Genomic DNA, 20,945 nt, shown 5'->3' with positions numbered 1-20,945 from the left:
ACAGGTGTGACCCTGTCTCTGCCCCTGTGAATCCCCTGTGCCCTTCCTGAGCTCCCAGGGCATTTCTCACAGGTGTGACCCTGTCTCTGCCCCTGTGAATCCCCTGTGCCCTTCCTGAGCTCCCAGGGCATTTCTCACAGGTGTGACCCTGTCCCTGTCCCTGTGCATCCCCTGTGCCCTTCCCGAGCTCCCAGGGCATTTCTCACAGGTGTGACCCTGTCCCTGTCCCTGTGCATCCCCCGTGCCCTCCTGTGCATGCAGCACCTGCCCCTGCCCGCTGCCAGCTCCTCAGCTCTCTGTTTGGGGTGTGACTTCTGGGATGTTCCCCTGAGATCCTTCACCCTTTAGATCTGGGCTGAGTCAGATCAGGGTGATTTTAGCTTTAGGTTGACCAGTGTTAGATTTTTGTCTCTGTGTGCTTTAACCACTGAGTGAGCTTTGCCCACAAACCTCGTTGTGCTTTTGCTTTTATTTCAAACCTCCTTTTGCTGGTGCCACCTTAAAACCCTTAAAAGCTGCTCTTAAAACTCTCAAACAAGAGAGGCCTGGGAGCAGCAAAGGAAGAGCAGGGAATGTTTCCCGAGGGAGAATGTGCAGACAGAAATATTGGCCAGGGCTGGAGCTGCCAAGAAGGGTGTCAGGAGCTGCCAGGATGGACTGGGCACCAAGGAATCATGGAATGGCTGGGTTGGATGGAAAAGTCACTGAGCCCAGCGGGTCCAGCACTGCTCATGGCACTGCCAAGGCCACCCCAGACCATGTCCCCAAGTGCCACATCCACACATCTGTCAAATCCCCCCAGGAATGGGGACTCCAGCCCTGCCTGGGGCAGCTGTGCCAGGGCTGCTCAGCCCCTTCCAGGAAGGAATTTTCCCAATATCCACCCTAAACCTCAGGAAACAGGACCCAACCTCACCTGGCTGCCTCCTGCGGTCCTGCTGGGGTCCCTCCTGAGCCTTCTTGTCCCCAGGCTGTCCTCAGCCCTGGTGGCACCTGACCCCAGCTGGAATGTGGTGGGGACACGGGGAGCTGGGGACAGCAGGACACCCTGGGATGGAGCCAGAGCCGTGGGAGATGAACAAGACAATTTATTAACAGCAGGACCAGGATGGGGCCTCGGCCACGCGGGGAGGGCAGGGGGGCTCTGGGGGTGCCACAGGTGGGGCTGTGGCAGGGCCGTGGGGACAGGCAGGTGGCAATGGGCAGGGCTGGGGGTTTGGGGGCCTCTGGGAGTGTCTCCACATGAGGACAGTGGCTCAGAGCAGGAGGGTCTGAGGGTGCCACAGGCTCAGGGGGTCTGGGGACGGACAGGGACAGTGGCTCGAGGGGTTCTGGTGGTACACCCACGTGGGAACGGTGCCTGGGGACGTCTGGAGGTGCCACAGGTGGCACGGGGGGCCTGGGGTGGGGACAGGCAGGGACAGTGGCCAGGGGGGGTCTATAGTGCTGCTGGCACTGCCCCTGCCTGTGCAGCCAGACTGGTGACAGGGAGGGGACAGCGAGGTGGGGACAGGACAGGACAGAGGGGGTTCCAAAGTGCTTCCAGTCCGCGTTCAACGCAAAGGGGCGGGGTGGGGGAGAATCGTATTCACAGCGGGGAGGAGCAGGGGGCCGGGGGGGCCGTGGCAGCCCCGCACCAGCGAGCCCCCGCGGGGCAGGAACCGCCGGGGAACGCGATGAGAACGGCGACAAAACCGGCTACGGGGAGGGGACCCGACCGGGGCGGGGCCGCGGGAGCGGCGGGGCCGGGCAGGGGCGGCGGCTACTCCTTGGCCCTGCCGATGATGGCGAGGATGTAGAGGAAGATGTTGATGATGTCGGTGTAGAGGTTGAGCGCGGCGAAGATGTACTCCTCGGGGCTCAGCGCCAGCTGCTTGTTCCCCAGGATCAGCTGCGTGTCCACCGCCAGGAACTGCGAGGGGATGGGGCAGTGTCAGGGGCGGGAGGAACCAGCGGGCCCCATAAATGCCCCAATCCCAAACCAGCCAAGCACCCCGAGCACACCCTGCATGTCCACCACCAGGAACTGTGGGATGGGGCAGTGTGGGGGGCAGGAGGCACCAACGGGCCCCATAAATGCCCCAATCCCAAACCAGCCAAGGATGCCCTGTTCCCTCCACCCTGTGCATCCACCACCAGGAACTGTGGGATGGGGCAGTGTGGAGGGCAGAAGGAACCAACAGGTCCCACAAGTCCCATAAATCCCAAACCAGACACCCTGAGCACACCCTGCATGTCCACCACCAGGAATGAGGGATGGGGCAGTGTCAGGGGTGGGAGAAACCAGCGAGTCCCATAAATCCCCCAGTCCCAAACCAGCCAGGCGCACCCTGCACCCTCCACCCTACGTGTCCACCACCAGAACTGCGGGACAGGGCAGTGTGGGGGGCAGGAGGAACCAGTGGATCCCATAGGTGTCCTCCACCCCAAACCAGCCAGACACCCCGAGCACACCCTGCACCCTCCACCCCAAGCACACCCTGTGCATCCACCACCAGGAACTGCGGGATGGGGCAGTGTCAGGGGCGGGAGGAAGCAGCGGGTCCCATAAATCCCTGCCACCCCAAACCAGCCAGGCACACCCTGCACCCTCCACCCCAACCCACACCCTGCGTGTCCACCACCAGGAACTGCGGGATGGGGCAGTGTCAGGGGCGGGAGGAACCAGCAGGTCCCATAAATCCTCCAATCCCAAACTAGCCAGGCACACCCTGCACCCTTCACCCTGTGTGTCCACCACCAGGAACTGTGGGATGGGGCAGTGTCAGGGGCAGGAGGAACCAGCAGGTCCCATAAATCCCCCAATCCCAAACCAGCCAGGCACACCCTGCACCCTCCACCCCGAGCACACCCTGAGTGTCCCCAGTGAGCCGGAGCACCCAGGGGTGCTGGTGGCACTGCCCCCCCCAGCAGGTGAGCGTCCCAGCCCCCCGACTCACGCAGGTGAAGAGCAGGGCCCCCAGCGAGGCGTAGACGATGTCCACGATGCGGTTCCGGATGAAGATGCAGAGGATGGAGAAGAGCACGAGCACGACCAGGCAGATGATGAGCACGCCCCGGCACGAGGTGAAGTCGTACTTGGTCTGTGGGGAGGGGGATTGGGGGGCGTCAGAGCCCAGGGTGGAGCCCCCAGAGCCAGCAGGGAGCTCAGAGGGAGGGCTCAGCACCCCCTCAGATCCCACACAGCCAGCAGGGAGCTGGGGAGGGCTGCACGCCCCATCTGGGGTCCAAAGGCCCATGAGACGAGATCCCACAGCCCCCCAGGAGCCCAGCAGGGAGTCACTGGGGTGTTGTGCCCCCAGTTTGGAGCCCCCCAGGCAGGAGCGGGGGCAGCCCTGGCGCTGACCTGCAGGGAGAAGATGACGACGGTGAAGCAGACGACGACGGTGATGCCGACAGCCATGATGACAGCCTCGGTGTCATAGAAGCTGGCTATCATCCCCACCATGTAGGACAGGCTGACAGTCAGGATGGACTGGCAAGGCAAGGGGGGAACCCATCAGGCCTGTGTGCCCAGCCTGGCACCCACAAAATGCCATGTGTCCCCTGGCCCAGCATCGCCCAACCCTCGGTGTGCCCCTGGCTTGGCATCCCCAAACCTGCCACAGAACCTCTGTGGTGCAGAACCCCAAATCTGCCCCCTCAGCCTGGCACCTCCAAACCCTCTGTTGCTCCCTAGATCAGCACCCTGAAACCCACCCCACCGTGGCACCCCTGAACCTTCCATGTGCCCCAGCCCAGCACCCTTAAACCCTCTGTGTGCCCCTGGCTCTGCACTCCCAAACCTGCCCCAAAACCTCCATGGTGCAGCACCCCAAATTTGCCCCCTCAGCCTGACACCTCTAAACCCGCTGTGTGCTCCCTAGATCAGCACCCTCAAATCTACCCCCACAGTGGTACCCTCAAACCTTCCACGTGCCCCCAGCACAGCACCCTTAAGCCCTCTGTGTGCCCCTGGCTCTGCACCCCCAGTGCCCCACTGTGGCACCCCCAACCTCCCACGTGCCCCCAGCACCCTTAAGCCCTCTGTGGGCCCCTGGCTCGGCACCCCCAAACCTGCCCTGTCACCCCACTCAGCTCCAAACCTGCCCCAAAACCTCCCTGGTGCAGCACCCCAAATCTGCCCCCTGAGCCTGACACATCCAAACCTGCTGTGTGCTCCCTGACTCAGCACCCCCAAACCTTCCGTGGACCCCCAGCCCAACATCCTTAAACCCTCTGTGTTCTCCCTGGCTCAGCACCCCCAAACCCATCCCACCAACTGCCCCCACCATGACATCCCCAAACCTTCCATGTGCCCCCAGCCCAGCACCCTTAAACCCTCAGTGTGCCCCTGGCTCTGCACCCCCAAACCCACTCCACCGTGGCACCCCTAAACCTTTCCCATGCTCCCAACCCAGCACCCTTAAACCCTCTGTGTGCTCCCTAGATCAGCACCCTCAAACCCACCCCACTGCGGCACCCCAAAACTTTCCATGTGCCCCCAGCCCATCACCCTTAACCCCTGCCATGCCGTGCCCCGGCCCAGGGTGCCCTCACTCCTTAACCCCCGCCATGCCGTGCCCTGGCCCAGGGTGCCCTCACTCCTTAACCCCTGCCATGCCGTGCCCCTGGCCCAGGGTGCCCTCACTCCTTAACCCCTGCCATGCCGTGCCCCTGGCCCAGGGTGCCCTCACTCCTTAACCCCTGCCACGCCGTGCCCCTGGCCCAGCGTGCCCTCACTCCTTAACCCCTGCCATGCCATGCCCCTGGCCCAGCGTGCCCTCACTCCTTAACCCCTGCCATGCCATGCCCCTGGCCCAGGATGCCCCCACTCCCCATGCCCAGCCAGCCGTGCCCCTGGCCCACCAGGGACACGAGGTTCCAGGGGTGCTTGCGGCGGAAGTCGCCGCAGCAGCTGAGGACGATGAGGGAGATGAAGAACACGGCGTAGGACACGTAGTACGTCCACACGTTGCGCTGCACGAAGCCCCGCACGCCTTTGACGAAGGTGAAGACGGTCACGAAGGCGAAGGTGACGGTCAGCTGCAGCGTGAGCACCAGGAACACCTGGGGACGGGGGGGCAGGGTCACAGGGAGCCCCCCGATGCCCCGTACCCCGCCCCGAGCCCCCCGTGTCCCACCTTGCGGATGAAGGCCTGCCGGATGCTCTTGTCGTCCCAGTGCGCCGACGGGAAGTCCTGGTTGTCATAGTAGGAGGGGGGCCCGTCCTCGTGGTAGGTGCTGTGCAGGGGGGCTGTGGGGAGGGGGCACACTGCTCAGGAGGGTGCCAGGAGCCATGGGGAGTGCCCCCCGTAGCCAGGTGTCACAGCTGGCTGGGTCTGGGCAGTGTCCCCCCTCCCAGGGTCACAGCCAGTGCCATCCCCAGTGGGCACAGTCCCCCAGGATGTGTGGGGCAGGAGCCAAGGGGAGTGGAGCTCTGTGCCCCCCAAAGCCAAGTGTCACAGCTGGCCTGGCTCTGGGCAGTGTCACCGCCCTCCCAGGGTCCATCCCCAGTGGGCACAGTCCCCCAGCTGCCCCCCAGGACATGCGGGACAGCAGCCAGGAGCCAAGGGGAGTGGAGCTCTGTGCCCCCCAAAGCCATGTATCACAGTTGGCACGGCTCTGGGCAGTGTCACCGCCCTCCCAGGGTCCATCCCCAGTGGGCACTGTCCCCCAGCTGCCCCCTAGGACATGTGGGAGCCAGAAGCCACAGGGGGGTCCCTGCTGCCCCACTTGAGCCCACCCCCCCACTGTCTGCACTGCTCCCCATCCAAGGGAGCCCCCCAGGCTGCCCTCACCCAGGGGCTGCCCTGCCCTGCACACCTGAACCCCCAGCCTCAGAGAGGAGCCCAGGTGTGTCACACACCCCCATCAGGCAGCCAGGAGGGTCCCCCAGCCCATCTGAAGCCCCCAAGCCCCCTTTTCCCGGTACTTACAGTCCTGGTCTCCGGGGACCATGGGCTGGGGCTGGGCATAGGGCGGCTGGCCATAGGGGCCCTGGGGGTAGGGCCCGGGCGGGGGGTACGGCCCGGGGGGGTACGGGCCGGCGGGGGGGTACGGCCCCGCTGGCGGGTACGGCCCCGGCCCCTGCGTGAAGCCCGGCTGCGGGTAGGGCGTGGGGGCAAACTGGGGCTGGGGGTACGGGGCCACGGGGTACGGGGGCTGAGGGTAGGCCGGGGGGGCCGTGGGCGGCTGCTGGCCCCCGAAGCCGTCGCTCGTCACCAGGAAACTCTTCTCGTGGGACATGGTGGCCCGCGGGCTGCAGCCGCCTTGGTGCTGTGGAGGGGGGGACAGGGAGTTAGAGATGGTGCTATTGTCCCCCACGGCTGTCACCCACCTCCTTGGCACCCCCACAGCATTCGTCCCCTCATCTTTGTCCCCCCAAGGCATCACCCAGTACAGCCATCACCCCGTCCTCAGTAGCCACACATGGCCATCACCCTCCCACTGCTGTTACCCCCTTCCTCATCACCCCCACGGCCATCAGCCCCCCAGGGCCATCATCAACCCCCCCATGGCCATCAAACTCCCCATGGCCATCAGCCCCCCATGGCCATCAACACCCCGTGGCCATCACCCCCATGGGCCATCAGCCCCCCATGGCCATCACCCTCCCACTGCTGTCACCCCCTTCCTCATCACCCCCACGGCCATCAGCCCCCCAAGGCCATCATCAGACCCCCATGGCCATCACCCCCCACCCCGGGGGGCCCCACTAGGAGATGCCCCGGGATGGGATGGGGGTCCCCACTCAGGGATGCCCCAGGATGGGGGGATGCCCTGGGATGGGGGTCCCTCACTCGGGGGATGCCCCGGAATGGGGGTCCCACACTTGGTGGGTGCCCAGGATGGGGGTACCTCACTCAGGGGATGCCCTGGGAGGGCGGTCCCTCACTCAGGGGGTGCCCACGATGGGGGACCCTCACTCAGTGGATGCCCTGGGACAGGAGTCCTACACTTGGGGATGCCCTGGGATGGGGGTCCCTCACTCGGGGATGCCCGGGATGGGGGTCCCTCACTCAGGGGATGCCCCGGTATAGGGGTCCCTCACTCGGGGGATGACTGGAATTGGGGTCCCGCACTGGAGGATGCCCTGGGATGGGGGTCCCTCACTCGGGGATGCCTGGGATGGGGGTCCCTCACTCGGGGATGCCCAGGATGGGGGTCCCTCAATCAGCGGATGCCCGGGATGGGGGTCCCTCACTCGGGGATGCCCAGGATTGGGGGTCCCTCACTCGGGGACGCCCGGGATGGGGGTCCCCACCATCGGGGGGTCCCATCCTGCTCCCCCCGCCCCCGTGCCCGCACAAGATGGCGGCGGCGAGGCCGTTGCCATGGCAACAGCCCCGGGGCTGGGATCGCTGTGCGGGACCGGTTCCTGCCGCGATTACCGGCAGCGGTGCGGGGGAGCCCCGGCGCTGCTTCACTGCCCCCTTGGGCCGTCACCGGGAGCGGCGGCGTCCTGCCAGGCCCGTGGCCAGGCCCGGCCTCGGCCGCGGCCCCACCGCATCCAGCCGGGCGGGCTCCACCGCAGCCCCGGGGCCGCCCCCGCTCCCGGAGCCCGGTTACAAAACCGGGCGGTGCGGGAGCGGCGGCTGCGCCCTAGGCGGGGATCGCGCACCCAGCGGCGCGGTACCGGCACCGGTACCCGTGCGGGCTCGCTGCCGGTGCCGCAGCCTGGCAGGCGGCGGTGCCCAAGCGGTTCCGCCGCTGTTCCGGTGCCGCAGCGGCCCCGGCCGGGCCAACGGGCAGCGCCGGCCGGTGGCGCAACCACGGCGGCCGCGTGACGGCCCCGCGCCCCGGGCGGGCGGCGGGACGGGGGGGGCCCGGCCCTGCGGCGCCGCGGGGGCGGCACCGACACCGGGCGGGGGGCGCATTTCGGGCCCGGGCGGCTTCCCGGGGTGTGTAGGGCATGGGAGACACCCTGAACGGGGTCAGGGGCCGCGGGGTGCGCCCCACAAGGGGGCACGCGGGGCGCCCCGAGCGAGGGCCATGGGGTGCGGGCGCTGTGGGATCGCAGGGTGCGGGCCGTGAACGCACCCCGGATTGCGGGGATGCGGGGGGGCCGCATCACGGGGTGCGGGGGTGCCCGCAGCACGGCGTGCGGGGGGCGCGGGGGAGCCGGCGGCGTGCGGGGGGCGCAGGGATGCCCACAGCCCGGCGGGCGGGGTTGCGGGGGTGCAGGTGCTCCCGCATCACGGGTTGCGGGGGTGCCGCCGCCCCCCCCGGTTCTCTCCGAGTCCCGTAAGCCGCTTTGCCCTGACGCTCGGTAAAGCCCCGCCGCGGCCTATTTACGGCAGCAGCGAGCCTAATCCCCGAGCGCTGCCGCGGGGGGAGCGGCCCGGAGACCCCCGCTGTGCCCGCGGCCGCGGGGTCCCGCACGGCCCCGCTTCCCCCGCCCCGCTACCCCCCCCCTCGCACCGAACCCGTGCGCTGCGGACTGCGGCAGCGGGAAGCGGCGGAGGGAACGGCGCTCGGGGTCTCCTCCGGAGCCTCCGCACCCTCCGCTCGCCGCCGACACCCCTCACCCGAGCCCCGGACCCCCCGATCCCCCCGCGCCCCCCGCTCACCGGCCAGGCCGAGCTGCGCGGAGTCCGCTCGCTGCGCGCCGGGCGGGGCGGGGCCTGCACGGGGCGGGGCTTGATAGTGGGCGGGGCTTGGCCCGCTAATGCTGCGTAGCCAAAGGGGGAGTGGCGTGGCCTCTTTGGGGGCGGGGCAGAGCGCCCCCTGGTGGCGGCAGCGCGCACTCGTCGCGGGCGGCCCCGGCGCCGCCGCGTCACGCGTGGGGACGGTCACGCGTCCGCGGTGACGCGCAGGGGACGGCCACGTGACCCCCTGTCACCCCTGGGGGTGGCCCGTGTGTCTACGTCATTCTCATGTAACTTGTGGGGCTTTTTCCGTGTCCCCTATCACCTCTGGGGTCAGTCCCATGTCCTCTGGTCACTCGTGGGGCTGGTCAGGAGTCCCCTGGTGACTCGCAAGGGACGGCCACGTGTCCCTCTGTCACCCTGGGGATGGCCTGTGTGCCTATGTCATTCTTGTGTACCCCCTGTGGGGCTTTTTCCATGTCCCCTTATTGCTTCTGAGATCAGTCCCGTGTCCCCTGGTCGCTCGTGGGGACGGTCACGCGCCCGCGGTGACGCATAAGGGACAGCCACGTGTCCCCCTGTCACCCCTGGGGATGGCCTGTGTGCCTACGTCATTCTCGTGTACGGCCTGTGGGGCTTATTCCGTGTCCCTTTCTTGCGGCTGGGGTCAGTTCTGTGTCCCCCTGGTCGCTCGTGGGGCTGGTCACGGATCCCTCGGTCACGCACGAGGGACAGCCACAGGTCCCCCTGTCACCCCTGGGGATGCCCCGTGTGCCTACGTCATGATCCTGTACCTCTGTGGGGCTTATTCTGTGTCCCCTTGTCACATCTGGGGTCAGTCCCGTGTCCCCTGGTCACTCGTGGGGCTCGTCACGGGTCCCCTATCACACACGAGGGACAATCAGTTGTCCCTCTGTCGCCTGCGTGGCTGGACCCGTGTCCCCGTGTCATTCTCGGGGACGGACCCGTGTACCCCTGTCATCCGTGGGGATTCTCCCGTGTCCCCTCATCACATCGGGGGTCACTTCCGTGTCCCTGGTCACTCGTGGGGCCAGTCATTCTCGAGTACCCCTGTCACCCGAGGCGCTTTTTCCGTGTCCCCTCGCCACATCTGGGGTCAGTTCCGTGTCCCCTGGTCACTCGTGGGGCCGGTCAGGCACAAGGGACAGTCACTTGTCCCCCTGTCACCCGTGCTGCTGCTCCCGCGTCCCGCGTGTGGCCGGTCCCGCGGTCCCTGGTCCCCCTCTGCGGGCCGGCCCCGCATCCCCGTGTCCCGCGTGGGAGCCGTCCCGTGTCCCCACCCCGGTCCCGCCCCCCGCCCTTCCCCTTCCCGTTTTGGTCCCGTTTCGGTTTCGGTTCTTGGCCGGGGCGGAGCCTCGCAACGTCCGGTGCGTGGGGGGGCCCTGCCCCGCGGGGCGGGGGGGCCCTGCCGGGGGCTGTGGGGACCCCCACGGGGCTGGGGGGATCCGGGGGGCGATCGGGGGGTCCGGTGCGGGGTGGGGGGTCCTGCTGGGGGTTGTGGGGTCCCCACGGGGCTGGGGAAGTCGGGGGTGATCGGGGGGTCCGGCCCTGGGGTGGGGGATCTGCAGGGGGGTGAGACCCCCCCATGGGGCTGGGGGGTCCGGGGCGATCGGGGGGTCCGGCCCTGGGGTGGGGGGGTCCCTGCTTGTGGCTAAAGGGGGGTTCAGCCCTGCGGACCCGGGCCCGGGGGGGCCCTCGGTACGGGGGTGCGGGGGGAGCACGGACAGGGGGTTTGGGGAGGGGGTTTGGGGTCACGGGGGGTCCCCGCGGATTGGGGGGCAGGGGGTGTAACGGAACCCAGCCCCAAACGTGTGTGTGCCCCAGGATGGCCGGGGGGGTGCTGGAGGTGCGGGGGGTCCCCCCCGACGCCCCCGAGGAGCTGCTGGTGCTGTACTTCGAGAGCCGGCGGCGCTCGGGTGGGGGGCCCGTGCAGAGCTGCCAGCGCCTCGGGCCCCTCCTCTTCCTCACCTTCGAGGACCCCCAGGGTAAGCGTGGGCAGGGGAGCGTGCCCCAGTTCCAGCTGGGAGCACCGGGGTGGGATTTGGGGGTCTCGGTTCCAGCTGGGAGCACTGGGGTGGGATTTGGGGGTCTTGGTTCCAGCTGGGAGCACTGGAGTGGGATTTGGGGGTCTCGGTTCCAGCTGGGAGCACTAGGGTGGGATTTGGGGGTCTTGGTTCCAGCTGGGAGCACTAGGGTGGGATTTGGGGGTCTTGGTTCCAGCTGGGAGCACTGGAGTGGGATTTGGGGGTCTTGGTTCCAGCTGGGAGCACTAGGGTGGGATTTGGGCGTTGTGGTTCAGCTGGAAGCACTGGGATGGGATTTGAGGGTCTCAGTCCCATTGGGATCACTGGGATGGGATTGGGGGTGTGTCAGTCCCACTGGGATCACTGGGATTGGGATTAGAGCTCCCAGTCCCACTGGGAGCACTGGGATAGGGTGTGGGGGTTCCCAGTCCCACTGGGAGCACTGGGATAGGGTTGGGGGGGATCCCAGTCCCTCTGGGTATGCTGGGATTGTGTTTGGAGCTGGCAGCACCACTGGGAGCACTGGGATAGGGTGTGAGGGGCCCATTTCCTACTGGGAGCACTGGGATTTGTTCCGAGCTCCCAGTCCCACTGGGAGCACTGCAATAGGGTGTGGGGGATCCCAGTTCCACTGGGAGCACTGGGATTGTGTTTGGAGCTCCCAGCCCCACTGGGAGCACTGGGATGGGGTTCCCAGCCCCACTGGAATGAGGTGTGCGGGTTCCCATTCCCACTGGGAGCACTGGGATAGTGTTCCCAGCCCCACTGGGATGGGGTGTGGGGGATCCCAGCCCCACTGGGATGGGATATGAGGGATCCCAGCCCCACTGGGATGGAGTGTGGGGGTTCCCAGCCTCACTGGATGGAGTGTGGGGATCCCAGCCCCACTGGGATGGAGTGTGAGGGATCCCAGCTCCACTGGGATGGAGTGTGAGGGATCCCAGCCCTACTGGGATGGAGTGTGGGGATCCCAGCCTCACTGGGATAGGATATGAGGGTTCCCAGCCCCACTGGGATGGGATGTGGGGGTTCCCAGCCCCACTGGATGGAGTGTGGGGATCCCAGCCCCACTGGGATGGGGTGTGGGGGTTCCCAGTCCTTACTGGGAGCACTGGGATTGTGTTTGGAGCTGCCAGTTCCATTGGGAGCACTGGGATAGTTTTGGGGGGGATCCCAGCCCCACTGGGATGGGATGTGGGGGTTCCCAGCCCCACTGGGATGGGATGTGGGGGTTCCCAGCCCCACTGGATGGAGTGTGGGGATCCCAGCCCCACTGGGATAGGATATGCGGGGTCCCAGCCCCACTGGGAGCACTGGTGGGCAGTGCTGTGCCCCGGGGGGTGAGGGGGTGCTGGCTGAGCCCCCGGTGACCCGGGCTTCCCTCCCCAGATGCACAGAACGTGTTGGCCCACGGCAGCCACAGGCTCGGGGGGGCCGAGCTGGGGGTGCGCCCGGCCCCCCCCTGGGACCCCTGCCACCTGCTGCTGCGGGGTCTGGAGCCCGGGACCCCCTCTGAGCGCCTGGGGACCCTGCTGGGGGTGTCCCCTGGCACTGTCACCCTGTGCCAGGGCTCGGTGCCCGGCTGGAGCCTGCTGCGGCTGCAGGACCCCCTGAGCCCCCCAGGTGGGACTGGGGACATTGGGGGGGCACCAGGCTGGGAGGGGGGTGTCAGGGGTGGGGGTGTGGAGGGCAGAGGAGATGGGATGGAGCTGCCAGGGGCTTGGGGGGCAATTGTGTGGGGATACAGGGGCTGGGGTGGCTGCTGAGGGGTGGATGGGGAGCAATGGTGCCAGTGGTGAGAGTACTGGGGGGGCAGGGGGCTGATGGGCTGGGGGGTCTGGGGGGGACACCAGGGTGGGATGGGGATGTTGGGGGTGGTGGTATGGAGGGCAGAGGAGATGGGATGGAGCTGCCAGGGGGCAATGAGGTGGGACACGGGGGCTGGGGTGACAGGGTCAGGCTGCTGAGGGGTGGGTGGGGAGACAGTGGTGCCAGGGGTGGGAGTATTCGGGGGGCTGATGGGCTGGGGAGTCTGGAGGGGACACTGGGGTGGCATTTTGGGGCACGGGTTCTGCCGGGTGCCCTGGCACCAGGGGTGGGAGTGCTGGGGGGGCTGATGGTCTGGGTGGGACACCAGGGTGGCATTTTGGGGCGCGGGTTCTGCCAGGTGCCCAGCCCCGGGTATGACAGCGCCATAGGGGCAATGGCCAGGCCATGGTGGGGGCGGTGGCAGGGCCATGGTGGGGGCAGTGGTGGGGCCATGGTGGGGGCAGTGGCATGGCCATGGTGGGGGCAGTGACACAGCCATGGGGACACAGTGGCAGGGCCATGGTAGGGGCAGTGGCACGGCCATGGTGGAGGCAGTGGTGGGGCCATGGTGGGGGCGGTGACACAGCCATGGGGATGCAGTGGCAGGGCCGTGGTGGGGGTGGTGGCACAGCCATGGCGGGGGCAGTGGCAGTGCCATGGTGGGGGCAGTGGTGGGGCCATGGCAGGGGTGGTGGCAGGGCCATGGTGAGGGTGGTGCCACGGCCATGGTGGGGGCAGTGGCATGGCCATGGTGGAGGCAGTGGCATGGCCATGGTGGGGGTGGTGACAGTGCCATGGTGGGGGCGGTGGCAGGGCCATGGTGGGGGCAGTGACACAGCCATGGGGACACAGTGGCAGGGCCATGGTAGGGGTGGTGGCACAGCCATGGTGGGGGCGGTGGCATGGCCATGGTGGGGGCGGTGGCACAGCCATGGTGGGGGTGGTGACAGTGCCATGGTGGGGGCGGTGGCAGGGCCATGGTGGGGGTGGTGACAGTGCCATGGTGGGGGCGGTGGCAGGGCCATGGTGGGGGCGGTGGCATGGCCATGGTGGGGGCAGTGACACAGCCATGGGGACACAGTGGCAGGGCCGTGGTGGGGGTGGTGACAGTGCCATGGTGGGGGCGGTGGCAGGGCCATGGTGGGGGCGGTGGCACAGCCATGGTGGGGGTGGTGACAGTGCCATGGTGGGGGCGGTGGCAGGGCCATGGTGGGGGCAGTGACACAGCCATGGGGACACAGTGGCAGGGCCGTGGTGGGGGTGGTGGCACGGCCATGGTGGGGGCAGTGGCAGTGCCATGGCGGGGGTGGTGACAGTGCCATGGTGGGGGCTGTGACGCGGCCACGGAGGCACAGTGGCACGGCCATGGCATGCGGTGCCAGCGCTGCCCATGCCGCAGAGCTGGCGTCGGCGGAGCAGCGGGCACGGCGGCAGGGCCTGGCGCTGCTGCGGGTGCCACGGAGCCCCGCGGTGCTGGTGAGGGCAGCGGGGCCGGTGTTGGGCCGGGACCTGCTCGAGCTCTACTTTGAGAACCGGCGCAGCGGCGGCGGCCGCGTCAGCGACGTGCAGCTCCTGCCAGGGGGAGGCGGGGCCATCGTCACCTTCCAGGAGCTGGCAGGTGAGGGCATGGTGCCAGGGTGCCAGGGCCATTTATACAGGAATGGGGTGATTGTGGGGGCATGGGAATGGGGTGCCAAGCAGGGCACAGTGCCCTCAGTGTGGAATAGGGTGGTGAGGTGGGCACGGTGCCATTTGCACAGGAACAGGGTGATCATGTGGGCATGGGAAAGGGGTGCCAAGGTGGGCACAGTGCCATTTGCTCAGGAACAGCGTGATCATGTGGGCATGGGAATGGGGTGCCAAGGTGGGCACAGTGCCCTGGGCGTGGAATGGGGTGGTGAGGTGGGCATGGTGCCGTTTGCACAGGAACAGGGTGATCATGGGGGCACAGGAATGGGGTCCCAAGGTGGGCACAGTGCCCTTCATGCAGGAATGGGGTAGAGAGGTGAGTACACTGGCATTTGCACAGGGTGATCATGGGTGCATGGGAAAGGGGTGGATGAGGTGGGCACGGTGCCCTCAGTGTGGAATGGGGTGGTGAGGTGGGCACGGTGCCCTTGGCGTGGAATGGGGTGGTGCGGTGAGGATGGTGCCATTTGCTCAGGAATAGGGTGATCAATAGGGAAGGGGGTGCCAAGGTGCCCATGGTGTGGAATGAGGTTGTTAAGGTGGGCATGGTGCTATTTGCTCAGGAATAGGTTGATCATGGGGGCATGGGTGATCAAACTGGGCACAGTGCCATTTGCACAGGAACAGGGTGATCATGGGCGGATGGGAATGGGGTGCCAAGGTGCACACAGTGCCCTCAGTGTGGAATGGGGTGGTGAGGTTGGCACGGTGCCATTTGCACAGGAACAGGGTGATCATGGGGGCATCGGAACAGGGTGCCAAGGAGGGCACGGTGCCCTTGGTGCAGGAACATGGTGGTAAGGTGGGCACAATGCCATTTGCACAGGATCAGGGTGATCATGGGTGGATGGGAATGGGGGGCTAAGGTGGGCACGGTGCCCTTGGTGTGGAATGGGGTGCCAGGGTGGGCACAGTGCCATTTGCACAGGATCAGGGTGATCATGGGTGGATGGGAAGGGGGTGCCAAGCTGGGCACGGTGCCATTTGCACAGGAAAAGGGTGATCATGGGAGCACAGGGAGCTGCTCTGTGCCACCAGCTGCCCATTCCTTTGTCCCCACAGCCGCAGAGCGGGTGCTGCAGAGGCCACACCGGCTGCAGGACACGGTGCTGGAGCTCACCCCCCACTTTCCCTTCCTGGAGCTGCTGGAGGAGAACACGGACGTGCCCCTGGACGCTGTCCCCGCTCTGGACAGGGCCTCTCCTCCTGATGTGGAGCCCCTGCTGGTCAGGGAGCCCTTGCTGGACACAGATTGCCCGCCGGACTCAGTGCCATCCTCGGACCCCACCGTGGCACACACGAACCCCCCACCGGACACAGCGCCAGCACCGGCAGCGCCAACATCACACCCAGGGCCGGGGCAGCCCCCAAATGCCTTCCCCAGCAGGGACAAGGACACAGAGGGGTTCAGGGCTCTGCCCAGCCAGGTCCAAGCCCCCAGGCCCCTGTCGGTGGTGGTGCCAGAGCTGGTGCCAGCGGTGTCAGTGCAGGACGAGTTGCTGGTGCCAGCGGAGCCGGGAGCCGTGCGCTACCTGCAGCAGCACTACCAGGACATGCTCAGCAGCGTCCCCGAAGTGTCCCTGCTGCCACTGGAGGGGGGGGACATCTCTGGGTTCCGGGTGAGCTGCAGGCAGGGGTAGAAGTGACAGAATTCATAGAATGACTAGGTTGGAAGAGACCTTAAAGATCGTCGAGTGCAGGAGTGTGGGCAGGTGCAGGCAGGTGCAGACACCTGTGGGCAGGTACAGGCAGCAGTGCAGGGAGGGGCAGGTAGGTGTGGGCAGGGGTGTGGGCAGGTACAGGCAGCAATGCAGGGAGGGGCGAGTAGGTGTGGGCAGGTACAGGCAGGGGTGTGGGCAGGTCTGAGCAGTTGTAGGTAGGGGTGTGGGCAGGTACAGGCAGGTGTAGGCAGCAGTGCAGGGAGGTGTGGGTAGGTACAGGCCGCAGAGCAGGGAGGTACAAGTAGGTGCAGGCAGCTACAGGCAGGTGCAGACAGGTGTGGGCAGGTGCAGGCAGGGGCATGAGCAGGTGCGAGCAGGTGCAGGCAGCAGTGCAGGGAGATACAGGTAGGTGCAGGCAGGTACAGGTGCAGGCAGGTGTGGGCAGGTGCAGGCAGGTGTGAGCAGGAGTCTCTGCTGCTCTCTCACCTCCCTGTGCTCATGGCACACCCTGTTGCCAGGGGCTGCCAGCCCCGTGGTGCTGCCCACACTGCCTGCAGGTGAGTGGGGAGCTGGGCAGGCGCTGGTGCCCAGGTGCTGACCCTTTGCCCATCCGCTGACAGGTGAGCGGGGAGCCAGGCCGGTGCCAGGCCGTGGCGGATTTCCTGCAGAGCCTGCTGGACTCTGTGGCCTCGCACCCCGCAGCCCTGCGCTTCCCCGGCGTTGCCCGCTTCCTGTGGGACCTGGCTGGGCAGAGCCTCCTGCAGCAGCTGGAGAGCCGCTTCCAGTGCGTCATCCAGCTGGACGGTGAACCCTGGAGCCCTCCAGATCCCCAGGTGCAGCCTCGTGGGGAGGGAGGGGTCTGGCAAGCGGGTGCCGTTGTCCTGGTCCCTGCTGTGCAGCGTTGGTGATGCCACCCTTGATCCCCACAGCTGGAGCTGGAGGAGCTGCTGCCCCCAAGCAGGGAGCATCGGCCACACTCCTGGCACCAGGACCTGCCTGAGGGCCACAATGCCGCTGCTGATGGCAGTGGTGATGGTGGCGGCCACGGCTTCCATTCCAGCGCAGGTGAGGGGTGAGGGTGCCACTTTGGTGCCCGCTCTGCGGGTGCTGCGGTGGGATGAGGGGGCCACGGGTGCTGGTGCTCCCCCGGGACATGGCGAGGGGGCCTCACGGCTGACACCCTGCTGCTCCCACAGAGGAGATCCAGGAGGTGCTGGCAGCGCTGCGCCCGAGTGACACCGACAGCCGTGGCAGCCCCGACCCGTGGCCTGACACCGTCCCTGGTGACGAGTGGGACCCCAACGCCGCGTTCATCTGTGCGGCCGGTGGGGACGGTGCCAAGGAGCTGCTGTTGGACACCGGCGTGAAGGAGGAGGAGGAGGAGGTGCAGATGGCTCTGGCCATCCAGTACTCCATGGACCACGCGAGGCACGAGCAGGAGGAGCTGGCGCGCGCCACGGCTCTGTCCCTGCGCTCCTACAGCCGGGAGCAGGAGCAGGAGCAGGCCCAGGAGGATGCCAGGCTGCTGGCCGCGCTGGAGGCCTCGCTGGAGGAGGTGCTGCTGGCGGCGGACGTGGCGCGGGTGACGGTGTTCTGCTCCTCCGAGCGGGACGCCTCGGCGGTGGCGCGGGAGCTGGAGCGGGCGCTGGCGGGGCAGCAGCGGGCGCAGGACGTGGCGAGCGAGCGGCTGCGGGCGCTGCCGGCCGCCGGCCACTGCGCGCTGGCCCTGCTGCGGTGCCGGCACGCCGTGCAGCTCAGCCTGCGCGGTGACACCGCCACGCTGCGCGGCTTCGCTGACTACACGGCCCCAGCCGCCCGAGAGCTCGCCTCGCTGCTCCACCGCCTGCCATTGCCAGGGCACGCTGCCACCGCCGCCACCGCCGCCACCGCGCACTGGGTGCGCTGGGACCCCTCTGGCACCGCTGTCCTCTATGCCCCCGAGGCAGCGGCGCTGCTGGAGCAGGCCTGGTCGCGCCAGGAGCGCCGGCTGGATCTGGTGCTGGATGGGCGACCCTTCACCGTGGATTTGGAGCGCATGGAGGAGTTCGACATCGGCAGCGCCCGCGCCGTGCCCGTCTGCCGCAGCCAGCCCCCGCTGGACAGCACCTTCTTCCTGCTCGGTGCGTGTGGGTGCCGTGGGGCCAGCCGTGCCCCTCGCTGTGCCCACGCTCACCGGGGCTTTGTCCAGCAGGGCCAGAGGTGGCTGGGCTGGAGGAGGAGGTGCGGCTGATGGCGCTGGCTGAGGACTCGGAGGAGTTCGCTGACACGGTGCGCCACTTCTGCAGCACTCTGGAGGAGCTGCACAGCCAGATCAGCATCGTGCAGGTGGGGCTGGGCACGGGGGACCCCCGGGTGTCCCCGTGGCACAGCAGTGACACAGCGGGGCCCAGCAGGTGCAGAAGCTGATCCATCCAGTGCTGTACAAGCAGTACCAGCTGAAGAAGGGCAGCGTGAAGCGCGCCTGCGCCGCCGGCACCACCGTGGAGCGCGTCCTCTTCCACGGCACCACCAAGGCCTCCAGCTGCGAGATCTGCCTGCACGGCTTCAACCGCAGCTTCTGTGGGAAGAACGGTGAGCGCCGGGCACGTGGGGGTGACCAGGGGTGCCCTTGGTGTGGGAACGGGGCACCAAGGGGGGCACGGTGCCATCAGCATGGGAACAGGGCACTGGGGGGGGGCATGGTGCCGTCAGCATGGGAACAGGGCACCAAGGGGAGGCATGGTGCCATCAGCATGGGAACAGGGCATCGGGGGGGGCATGGTGTCATTGGCATGGGAACAGGGCACCAAGGGGGGGCATGGTGTCATTGGCATGGGAACAGGGTGTCCTTCTGGGCATGGTGCTGACAACATGGGAACAGGGCATTGGGTGCCATTGGCATGGGAATGGGGTGCCAAGGAGGGCACAGTGCCCTCAGTGTGGGAACGGGGTGGTGAGGTGGGCACAGTGCCATTTGCACAGGAATAGGGTGATCATGGGTGGATGGGAATGGGGTGCCAAGGAGGGCATAGTGCCCTTGGTGTGGAATGGGGTGGTGACGTGGGCATGGTGCTGTTTGCACAGGAACAGAGCAATCATGGGTGGATGGGAATGGGGTGCCAAGGTGGGCACGGTGCCAGTGGTGTGGAATAGGGTGGTGAGGTGGGCATGGGGGCCGTTGCTCAGTAATAGAGTGATCATGGGTGCATGGGAATGGGGTGCCAAGGTGGCCAGTGCCCTCGATGTGGGAACAGGGTGGTGAGGTGGGCATGGTGCCAATTGCACAGGAACAGGGGTGCATGGGATGGGGGCCATTGGTGCACAGGAATAGGATGATCATGGGTGCATGCCAAGGAAGCTGTTGGTGTAGGAATGGGATGGTGAGGTGGTCACATTTGCACAGGAATAGAGTGATCAAGAGGGCATGAGAATGGGGTGCCAAGGAGGGCACAGTGCCCTTGGTGCAGGAACAGAGTGATGAGGTGGGCACAGTGCCATTTGCTCAGGAATAGGGTGATCATGGGTGGATGGGAATGGAATTCCAAGGTAGGCACAGTGCCATTGGTGTAGGAATGGGATGGTGAGGTGGGCACATTTGCACAGGAATAAGGTGATCACGGGTGGATGGGTAGGGGTTTCCAAGGTGGGCACAGTGCCCTCAGTGTGGAATGGGGTGGTGAGGTGGGCACGGTGCCATTTGCACAGGAACAGGGTGATCATGGGAGGATGGGAATGGGGTGCCAAGGTGGGCACGGTGCTGTCAGTGTGGAATAGAGTGGTAAAGGTGGGTATGGTACCCTCGGTGTGGAATGGGTGGTGAGGTGGGCACGGTGCCATTTGTTCAGGAACAGGGTGATCACAGGTGCATGGGAAGGAGTAGTGAGGTGGGCATGGAGCCATTGATGTGGAATGGGGTGGTGAGATGGGCACATTTGCACAGGAACAGGGGGGCATGGGAAGGGGGTGCCAAGGTGAGCGTGGCGCCAGTAGTGTGGGAACAGGGTGGTGAGATGGGCACGGTGCCATTTGTTCAGGAACAGGGTAATCATGGGAGGATGGGAATGGGGTGCCAAGGAGGGCATGGTGCCCTCGGTCTGGAATTGGGTGCTGGTGTGGCCCGGGGTGCCGATGGCACATCCCCCGTGCCCCGGCTGATGCCCGTCCCCTCAGCCACGCTCTACGGCCACGGCGTTTACTTCGCGGCGCGCGCGGCCATCTCGGCGCGGGACCGCTACTCGCCGCCCAGCGCCAACGGCACCAAGTTCATCTTCGTGGCCAAGGTGCTGACCGGGGAGTTCGCGGCCGGGCGGCCGGGGCTGCAGGCACCCCCTCTGCGCGAGGGCTCCGCGGCGCCCCGGCGCTTCCACAGCGTGGTGGATGACCCGCGGCAGCCCGACATCTTCGTCATCTTCAACGACACCCAGGCCTACCCGCAGTACCTCATCACCTGCCGCAGCCGCCACGGGGGCCCCCTCTGAGCCCCCCGGCAGGGGCTCTGCCCCAAGGACCCCTTTTTATCCTCTCGGCGTCCCCTGGCACTGGTGCCAAAGTGGGGGTTACGGTGTCCAGGGGCTCGAGGTGTGCAGAGATGTTCCTGCCCTGCCCAGGAGCTCAGAGTTGGGGGATCCTCACTTGGGGACGCTCCTGGGCACCCTCGTGCCAGAGCAGGAGGTGGGAAGGAGGACTTTGGGTCACCCGTGTGACACCAGTGAAATTTGGAATAAAACTGCAAATAAAATTTAGAATTTTTAATCAATTGGAGCCTTTTGCATGGCTGGGATTGAGGGGGGACTGGGAGAGGGGAGCGGAAGTTCCAGTCCCAGCTGGGAGCATTGGAATAGGGGGAATGTCTCAGTACCAGCTGGGAGCACTGGGATTGGGGTGGGTGGGGTCCCAGACCCAACTGGGAGCACTGGGACTGGGGTGGGTGGGGTCCCAGACCCAACTGGGAGCACTGGGATTGGGGTGGGTGGGGTCCCAGACCCAACTGGGATCACTGGGATTGGGGTGGGTGAGGTCCCAGACCCAACTGGGAGCACTGGGATTGGGGTGGGTGGGGTCCCAGACCCAACTGGGAGCACTGGGATTGGGGTGGGTGGGGTCCCAGACCCAACTGGGAGCACTGGGAGTGGGGTCAGGCCAGAGCCTGGCTCTGTGTGGGTGCCCACTGTGTCCCCCAGTGAGGTGGCTGT

General features: G+C 66.9%; 2 protein-coding genes across 2 annotated transcripts; one reads left to right on the top strand and one right to left on the bottom strand.

Annotated features, from left to right (window-relative positions):
- Positions 1-1,068: 1,068 nt before the first annotated feature.
- On the bottom strand, positions 1,069-8,608 carry GRINA (glutamate ionotropic receptor NMDA type subunit associated protein 1). Its single transcript, XM_066571359.1, has 7 exons — positions 8,553-8,608; positions 5,919-6,258; positions 5,124-5,236; positions 4,849-5,049; positions 3,347-3,475; positions 2,940-3,083; positions 1,069-1,912 (listed from the first exon to the last, which is right to left on the bottom strand). The coding sequence occupies exons 2-7, from the start codon at positions 6,226-6,228 to the stop codon at positions 1,763-1,765; spliced, it is 1,047 nt and encodes a 348-aa protein (XP_066427456.1). The 5' UTR covers positions 6,229-6,258; positions 8,553-8,608; the 3' UTR covers positions 1,069-1,762.
- A 1,808-nt stretch (positions 8,609-10,416) lies between these two features.
- PARP10 (poly(ADP-ribose) polymerase family member 10) lies at positions 10,417-20,509 on the top strand. Its single transcript, XM_066571311.1, has 10 exons — positions 10,417-10,576; positions 12,005-12,238; positions 13,824-14,042; positions 15,176-15,732; positions 16,395-16,607; positions 16,704-16,839; positions 16,971-17,894; positions 17,966-18,099; positions 18,168-18,345; positions 19,924-20,509. The coding sequence occupies exons 1-10, from the start codon at positions 10,417-10,419 to the stop codon at positions 20,229-20,231; spliced, it is 3,063 nt and encodes a 1,020-aa protein (XP_066427408.1). The 3' UTR covers positions 20,232-20,509.
- The last annotated feature ends 436 nt before the right edge of the window (positions 20,510-20,945 follow it).

Source organism: Molothrus aeneus, unplaced genomic scaffold (genome assembly GCF_037042795.1).
Source record: "Molothrus aeneus isolate 106 unplaced genomic scaffold, BPBGC_Maene_1.0 scaffold_43, whole genome shotgun sequence".
NCBI classification, from domain to species: domain Eukaryota; kingdom Metazoa; phylum Chordata; class Aves; order Passeriformes; family Icteridae; genus Molothrus; species Molothrus aeneus.
The sequence above is the reverse complement of the archived record's forward strand: the minus strand, read 5'-3'. Positions and strand labels throughout refer to the sequence as shown.